Here is a 9,549-nt window from a genome sequence, read left to right on the forward strand (position 1 = left end):
AGTACTTGAATGGTTGTTTTTTTATTGGAAATTCATTGATCATATGATAAATGGTACTTTTATGGGTGTTGTCTGAGCGAGTGTTCCACAGGTTTTTTGCCTAATTTAGGTCGAGCCATGACTCACAACTAGAGTTGACGATCCTTAAGTTGGGGAATTTGGGATATTGGGGATATTATCTTCCATCGCTCTTTCTGGTAGTTCCAAACTTATTTCAGATATCGATTCCTGGCATCGTTTCTAAACTCCAGAGTCTGAAGTGAATGATTAACGATTGGCTCGAGAAGAAATTCCAGTATACTTAATGTTTTTTTCAGATGCATTTCAGGTTTGATGATTTATTTGCCTTCGTTTGGCTTCTCCTGAGGTAAGGCTATAGTCCTGCTCCGCTTGGAGATATCGATTTTAGTGGATTGCATACTGGACTTCGCCATGTTTATGCGAACATTATCTACCCGAGCAGACGGAAATATCTTGGGATTAACATTTTGTGATATTTGAAAATACTAAGCCAATAACATTTAACGTTATTTATATCAAGCTTTGTTAATCGATGTTTTGATTTTTTTGTTATTGGATTGTTATTGTAATAACAGACTAATAAAATTTACAGTTATTCTTCGAACAAATCCTTGTTATTATTTTTTGTTATTTTTACCAGGGCTGCGGAGTCGGGTTATATTTCAAACTACTCCGACTCCGACTCCGACTCCGGCTTTGAACAAATGGTTGGCTACGACTCCGACTCCGATTCCGGCCTACCAACTCTAGCCGACTCCGACTCCAGCTTTCAACAAATGGTTGGCTCTGACTCCGACTCCGACTCCACATGTTTTTAAATGTTTCAAAAGTTAGTTAACTATTATTAGTTAATTATTTTCAAAACATTGATAAATAGGATTATTTAAATAGTCTCTAAGCGTCATGTTTTTCTCAAGAAAAATAAGTTAAGTAAAAGTAAAATAAAGTAAATAAACGGAAAAAATTTGCTAGGTTACAAGTTTTATACGTTATGGAAACAGAAATCAAAAAATATCTTCAGTTTTAGAGGCATTTTGAGAAGAACAATTTTGTTAGAAAGTTTGGATTTACTTGCTTAACCTCAAATTTGAATATATTTTTTTCAAAGCTAATAAATTTAAATATTATATTGTTATTTTTGACTGAATAACTAAAAGAAATCTGAATAACTAAAAGAAACCTGGTCTTAATGATCTATTGAACCTTTAAATTCAATATGCTCATTTTCAGGCTGAAATTTGTAAGAAGCACAGTGACAGGCACCTTGTTTTTTAAATGACAATTTTAAATGAAACTTTTTTTTTGTTTTTTTGTTAAGACGTACATGTATATCACGCCATGGCTGAAGGAGATTATTATTGCAAATCAATGTATCTAAACAAATTCTTCGTGGAAAGGACGCTTAAGATGTCCAAATATCTGTGACATGGAAAATATTTTAACCTGGAAATTTTTAATTTATTTTAATTTTAAAATTTTCTATACTTTAAAAAGGAGGTGCACGATACTTCGTGAACCTTCACCCAAAACGAAGCTTTATGGATGATCTATTTTGATGGAGGCGCACTCCATCAAAATATATGAAAAAACTTAAAATATAATAAAAAACAAATATCCACAAGGTAAATATTTTCTAGGTCACAAATATTTAATTTTTTTAAGTTTAAGCTTTGATTTGCAATGATTATCACCTTCCGTCATATTGGCGTAAGACATACAGCATGAGAAAATTCGTACCAGTTGATAATATTTTGATTCTGTGTTTTTTATTTATAATATTTGAAAAATAAATGAAAATCCTACATTTTGTTTTATACATTTTTTTATTACTTCATTTTTGTACTTAATTCTTGAGATTTGTTCAACGATAATTTGCAACGATATCAAAATAGTTTACCTAAAATCAACATCAACAATCAATTCTTTTGACATTTTTTGTTAGTTTAAATTATTTTAAATGCAACACTTTGATTTTCTTGTACTCAGTTTCAAACAAAATGCGCATGTTGAGTTCCAAGTAAGAGTTTGTTTTTATTGTGATTATTTGTTACAAAAGTTAAACTGTCAGTGACTCTTTTTCGATCTGCAAAAACAGTGATTACTATTTATAATCTGTTCATGTACCTCGTAATTTTTTCCTAAAAATGATTTAACTTGAAACCTCTAAGACATTCGCTATCTGGGTAAAAGATGACTTTGTGTGTACTTTTTTCAGAAATAACTGGATGAAATTTGGTCAAATTTGAATTGAAAGGGAACATAAATATAGTCTGACTACATAACCAATATTTTTTTAATTTTTTTTTGAATTATGATACTACATACTTGGGTAAGAGGTTATCATTTAGTGATTATAGTGTAATAACACAATTAGAGCTTTTCAATCACAATAAAAAGCTTCAAATACATAATGGCATCTGATAAATCAATTAAAAATATAAGTTGTTTTGTAAATTAAGCTGTTATATAGGAAATACTGAACAATAAAAAAACATATTTTTTGTTGAATTTGAGATAACCTCGGCTCCGACTCCGACTCCGGGTTATCAGGAATCTTCGGCTCCGACTCCGACTCCGACTCCAGCTCATAAAATTTAGCCGACTCCGACTCCAGCTGTTCGAGTTTTGACGACTCCGACTCCAGGTCCCCAAAAAGACCCGACTCCGCCGACTCCGGCTCCGACTCCGACTCCGACTCCACAGCCCTGATTTTTAATACTAATCCGATCATCCGAATAACAGTTGAAGGTATTCATCCATAAAAAAATGTTATTCCAAAGTTGTTTTGGCATTCAACCAATATCAGACCAATAACAAATTTTGTTATGATAACATAAACTGTTATTGAACTCTTAAGCAAAAATTGATTTTTCAAGAAAATTTCATAACACTTTTTGTATTTGTTATTGAAATGGCATGAATTTTGTTATTACCGTCTGCCCAGGCAAGTTCAAGTTGCCTAGAAATTGATAACCGGAAATAGAACCAGCTTCCTGGGCCAGATTCTTAACACCATGGGGAGCGTTCGTTTATTACTCGTAGAAAAAAAAGTTCCCAAAATCGTGAAGAAGCGTTCAAGACTTTTGGAAACACGAACAAATTGTTCAAATGTCAGATAGATGGAATATACCCGAGCAGACGGAAATAACTTGGGAATAACATTTTTTGATATACTAAGCCAATCACATTTTATGTTATTTATAACAAGATTGATTATTCGTGGTTATGATTTTTTTTGTTATTGGATTGTTATTCTAATAACAGACTAAATACATTTCGAACAAATCTTTGTTATTATTTTTTTGTTATTTTAACAACTAATCCGATCATCCCAATAACAGTTGGAGATATTCTTCCATAACAAAAAATGTCACACCAAAGTTGTTTTGGCTTTCAACCAACATTAGACCAATAACAAATTTTGTTATGATAACATAAGGCTTCATCCATAAAGTACGTCACGCTAAAATCAGCCAAAATTTACCCCCCTCCCCCCATTGTCACGCTTTTCCTATACTTATAACACGCAATGTCACACTTGCTCAGACCCCCCTCCCTCCCTAGAGCGTGACATACTTTATAGATGACGCCTAAACTGTTATTAAACCTTTATGCAACAATGGATTTTTCAAGAAGAATCCTTAACACGTTTTATTATTTTAACAGTATTTGTTATTGAAATGACATGAATTTTGTTATTACCGTCTGCCCGGGTTCACAGATCCTCAAAATTCGATTTCAATCCTGAGATATTCTACGAAATCCGAAAAAACTCCGTGCATATTTGTCACTTAACATATGAAAGTAGTTTCAATCTTGCCGTGCTAACTTGTCTCTCCCTGAAAATTGATGTAAGTGCGACAACTGGCCAAAGGGATTTCAGGTCAGGATGCGTTTGACTGTACGCAGACTACCGTAAACATTTGTAATTATAACTCGGGACTCCAGCAACCAACTTCAACCAAACTTTGGGACAATGCACCTAATGGTCATCCAAACAAAACGTGTTTGTTATTGTTTACATTCCGTGCTTATGTTTTTTGTTTAACATTAAAACGCGTTTTCTCGGAACGTTGAAATGGCGGGTGCGACAAGATAGCACGATGCCGTCGAAATACTGTTAAAATAACAGAAAATGTCATAGAACCTTCATGAAAAATGCATTTTTGAATGAGTTTTATTACATAAAATGTTATCATAACAAATTTTGTTATTGGTCTGATATGTTAAAACAACTTGGGAATAACTTCAACTGTAAATAGGATGATAGGATTAGTTGTTAAAATAACAAAAAAAAAAAAATGATAACAAAAACTTGTTCGAAGAATAACTAAAAAAGTAATTAGTCTGTTTTTACAATCACAATCCAATAACAAAAAGATCATAACGTCGAATAATAATTTCTGTTATAAATAACATGAAATGTTGCTACGATTTCATTTAGAAAAAAAATATGTTTAGAAGGAAAACATCATAAGCCGTTGACGTTGACAAATCCATCAAAATTTGTAAACTAAGAGCAAATAAAGACACACAAACACACACACATTCTACATTAATGGTTTTAATGAGCAACACAAACATCGCATGAGTGAAAGTTGTCTCGACTTTACTTTCGCGAAAATTCTGTCGCTACTTAATGCATGGCGGCATTCCCCCCGAATTCAAAAACCATGATTTGAAAATTTTAAGTACAAACACCCCCTTCCCCCCTCTCTCTCCCTGCTCAGATTAACAAACTTGTTGTCTCAAAGTGTTTTCCGAAAAACAAAAATCTTCCCGCCAAAAGTCAATCCCATACCAGATTGACATGCTAATTTCTTCTGGCTGAAAGTGACGGCGGCGGCGGCGGAAGAAGAAGACGAAGCAATGATCAAAGTCAACACGGGGAAGAAGAAGATGCTGGGCGCGCACGTGAAATGCTAATTACTTCAGCACGGGCGCGTGAGCAAATTCACTCCTAGTTGGATGGTTTTAAGGGGCGGGGGTTGGGTTGGGCGGAAATTAAATGAGGTGAGCGAGCTCTCGACTAACAGCTTGCGAATGTCTGGGAGGGGGTGGCAATTAATGTGTTCCACCATGCCCCTCTCCCCCTCCCTTAACCACCCGTATACGGACGTCATTTTTGAAACAGGGTGACAACTCAATTTACTGAGATTGGGAAAACAGAACTAACTTAACAATTTCATTAAAAAAAATAAGACATAAATTTTAGTGACCACCCTGTTCCCAACCCCTCGGTTCCCGACTTAGGTGATGATGGTGTTTTGTGGTGGGTGGTTACTGCGGCTTCCACCCACACCACCGTCCCCTCCCAAACAAAGTAAGGATGTGCTCTTGTCGGGGTGTTGGAGGAGGTGATAATTTGTGGTGGAAATCTTAAGTACTTCCGTTCGCACGCTCTGGCACGCTTTTCCACGCGGAAGGTGGAGAGGGTGTCGCTAAGAAGGCATTTTCAACACCTTCTCTTTAGGAGCAATCTTGGGCGGAGGAAGGGTAGAGCCTAAGCTCTGCTTTACTTCTCATTTGATGCGTGGAAAATATTAATTAACGATTACACAACAATGTTGCTTGTGCTGTGCCTATCACAATATTGCGTAATCAGAAAGGTGACTAGAAAAATTCGAAATTTCGGAAAATCTATAATACTCCTTGCTTGATTCTTTAGGTGAAAATGGGTAACTGAACCTATTGTATTTGACAGTTAGATAAAATATCTTGAAAACTATGCACATTCTGATGAACAAATTTACTACACGGAGAGACCGGCCAGGGAAGAAACTCTTGTTTAATTTAACTAGAGAATGGTTCAATTTTTTAAAACAGCTTTTTTTCAACAATCGATTGTTGATTTTGTTAACCTGAAATTGCTGACAACAAGTAACTAAAAAAATAGTTGGAATTGCCATTTTTTGGTTGAACGGCCAAAAAATTCTAGCAGTCGACTACTTGAATATTTTTTTCAGAAAATGAACTTTTTTTTCTTTTAAGCTGAAATATTGTGGAATATTCTGTAAAAATAGCCTGGACCATATTTTACAACTATTTTTTTTACATTTTTTTCATTGTATCAACTGAAATATTTTTGCATGCAGCAAGTTATTTGTGACTTTTAACATTTTTTTTAATTAAACATAATTTATGTTAATTAATGGGACTTTTTCTAAAAACCTCGCTCCACAAGCTGACTTTCGTTCCTTGAGATATTTTAGTAATCTGGGTCAAATATGAGCAAAATCGGCCAACATTTTCCCATTCATACTCAAAGGTGAAGTTTGTATGGGAAAAATCGAAAAAATGTATGGAAAACTCAATTTTATTACGGTTTGATCTGCACGGTGCGCTTCTTTCAAAAAAATATTCCCAAAAGTGAGATTCTCATTGGAAATATAATGCTCAACAACATTGTAGAACACACCAAAACTGTAAAACTCGACCCTGATAAGTTATTAGCGATTAAAAAAAGTAATTTTTGTATGAAAAACATTTTTTTCACCAACTTTAGGCTCGGGTATCAATGGGTTAATCTCAACAAATATCGCTCAAAATTTACACACATGCTTAAAATAACCTAAAAAACCATTTTTCTCCTTGTGGAGCAGGGGGTCATTTGTTCTGGGCACCCTAGTGTATATGTAAATATATTCTTTAATTATTTATCGAAACAGGCTGGGCCGAATTTCTAGCTATATTTTTAACTAATGTCTTACTTGAATACAGATCGCATTTCTTCTGCCTAAAATGTTAACTTTTTGACTTACTTGTTTTATTTTGTTTTTTTGCATGAAGATGTTAAATTACTGTTAAAAAGCATAAAAACAAAACTTTTTTTTAACTGTTAGGCCGTTGCAACTATTTTTCAAAGTTTATGTCACCCCCTTTCAATGTCGGTCCGAAAACAGGAGCAAAAAGAATATTTTTTCAAAAAACTTCAAAATTTCAAAGGAAATGAAAGTCTAACCAACTGAAAACAATTAGAAATGCATTTTCCTGCATTCAAAATCATATTAAGCGTTTCTGGAATCGATCAAAAATATTTTCAATTTTTGTAAAAATCCAATGTACAACACAACAAATAGTTTTTTTTCGGCGAAAAAAAATCTCTTCAATACTTGCATATTTTAACACTAATGATTGCAAAACAATTGAGAAACAACTGGGCAGGTGTAAAATGCTTTTTAAAACAATTTTTTCATTCAAATGTTGAAACCATGGCTTGTAATTTCAATTTTTATATTTTTTGCGTCTCAGGTTTAGTTATTTTCTTGTGGTTGGACACAGAATTTACACCAAAGCGAACATTTTACTGAAAAAAGACATATGAAATTTATTAGAAATTTTATACAAAATTCTTAATTTCGGATATAAACTGATAAAAGGAACGTAGATAAATGTAATTATAATGAGGAAAGAAGAAATATCAATAATGCTACTTTCCAAGCTTGCACTAATTTAACAACTACTTTTGGCAACACACTTTCATTGCATTTGATTCAATTTATTTAACGTACTCCGATTCCTGAATGCAATATATATAGTTTTACTTACTAGTTTATTGAGCACTCTTCTTTAAACAGGATTTTTAAAATATTGATATCTTCTTTTGTATATTTTTTATAAATTGTATTTTTTAGACATTGTACATTTTAGACATCGAATTTTAATTTTGATATTTTGTGTACGCATTTCCATGTATTTTATGATTGATGATTCTGAAAAAATAATGGTTCATTAAAATTGTATTCATCGTAAGCACGAAGGTTTTTGATTATTCAGTTTTCTAAATAAAATCACAATATATAAATTGTTGTTGTTCGGACCCGTGAATTGGCCTACCTCGAACCGCGCTCACCTGAGTTTTAATCCTCCGTTCGTTGGACGTCTAAATTTCTACGTTGTGTTTTCGTCGTGTGTTGTGTGTTGTGCGTTGTGTCGTCTTCTGTGTTTTCCGTCTCCTTCCGTTCCCAAACTCCTTCCTACCGATCCCGTTCCCGTCCCGTTTCCTTCCTTCTTTCTTTTCAGGTTCCACAGGTAAGTATTTTCAGCGTTCCAAACTTGTAGCAGCGGCAGCAGTAATTTTCTTCCCACAGCAGGCAAAACTACGATGGCGAAATTCTTCTTCGTAATAAATTACAATTTTATTTCCTTCCAATGGAGACTTTATTCGCTAAGTTCAGAACGTAAACAAAGCTTCTCCACGCAACGCGATCCGACCGCGACGACGATTTTATTCAACTGATATTTGGCCCAGGCAGTGTGAAGAGGAATGCAGAAAACCATGCAGAAGTGCGCGTGATCGCGACGATCAAGACTACCACTACCACCACTGTTGCGAGAGAATGTGCAGCTCTTTTGAGCACGACACCGGTGAGATGTTGGTGTAATAGCACGCTAAAAGCTGCAAAATTTTATTAATTAAATGCGCAATGTTTAACAAATTCATCTTACATTGGTCTGCTTCTCAAGTGTTTGCAACTGATTCGACACCCTGTACCTGTACCAGCACGCGAAGCCTGTGATAATAGTTTTTAAGTTTAGTTTGCATGTTCATTTAGTATTAAGTTTTAACTAGCTAGTATTCTTAATAATTTGCATGTACTAACTCACGTTAGATAACCTCCAAATCGACGGCAACTAATGCCAATGTTTCCGCGGACTTCGTCGCCTGCTGTAAGTATACATTTTGGATATATTCACGGATACTGTTTTTGCGATGCCGTACTTACAATTCAACAATAAATTCAGAGCAGTCTAAACTATCTACGAGCCTAATAAACTTATAAAAAAACCAACCACCTTGTTTCACGTACGAATTCTGTTTTAATTTTCCCTACTCACGGTCTGGCTTTGCCGAACCTGTAGCGGACGTACGTCCGACCTGTCAGCGCGCAGTTCTTTCCACGATCGTCGCGGCGCTCGTGCAGTCGTACGCGGCGCTTGATGTGGGACGGCGTTATCGTCCGCAACATTCCCCGACCCGTGAGGTACTTCCGGGATCACCGGATCTGCCTCACTCTTCTCGACATCTAGTCTCGCCAGCTTCGCGATCGGCCGTCGCAGCATTCCCGTTGAAGTCTGTACTACAGCCTGACGAACTCGACCGTCGCGGCTAACGACCACTTCCGCCACACGTCCCCGGATCCAGCCATTCCGCACGGTGTCTTCCACGATGATCACTATATCACCAGCTCGGATGGGATCCACTTCCTCGTGCCATTTGGTCCGCCGCGTCAGGTCCGGCATGTACTCCCGAACCCATCTGCGCCAAAACAGGTCGATCATTACCCGCATCAGATTCCATTGGTTACGGCAAGCATCCTTGGAGTCGGCCAACGTTTTCGGCGTCTGCACCACGCCGCTCGTGCTCAGTAGCAGGAAATGGTTTGGTGTTAGCGCTTCCTGATGTTCAGCTTCCAGCGGGATCCACGTCAGCGGCCGGGAATTCACGATGCTTTCAGCTTCTGCCACCAGCGTCGCCAGCGTCTCTTCATTGGGCAGCCTCGCTGTGTTCATTGCTGCCAGCGCTGT

At 36.1% G+C, this 9,549-nt stretch overlaps 1 protein-coding gene across 1 annotated transcript; it reads right to left on the reverse strand.

Moving 5' to 3' along the window:
* Positions 1-8,348: 8,348 nt before the first annotated feature.
* LOC119769500 lies at positions 8,349-9,534 on the reverse strand. The gene is made up of 2 exons (XM_038262174.1): positions 8,629-9,534; positions 8,349-8,534 (listed from the first exon to the last, which is right to left on the reverse strand). Exon 1 carries the CDS (start codon positions 9,532-9,534, stop codon positions 8,842-8,844), a length of 693 nt encoding a protein of 230 aa, XP_038118102.1. The 3' UTR covers positions 8,349-8,534; positions 8,629-8,841.
* Positions 9,535-9,549: the final 15 nt, after the last annotated feature.

The sequence above is a fragment of the Culex quinquefasciatus genome, chromosome 1, assembly GCF_015732765.1.
Source record: "Culex quinquefasciatus strain JHB chromosome 1, VPISU_Cqui_1.0_pri_paternal, whole genome shotgun sequence".
Taxonomy (NCBI): Eukaryota; Metazoa; Arthropoda; class Insecta; order Diptera; family Culicidae; genus Culex; species Culex quinquefasciatus.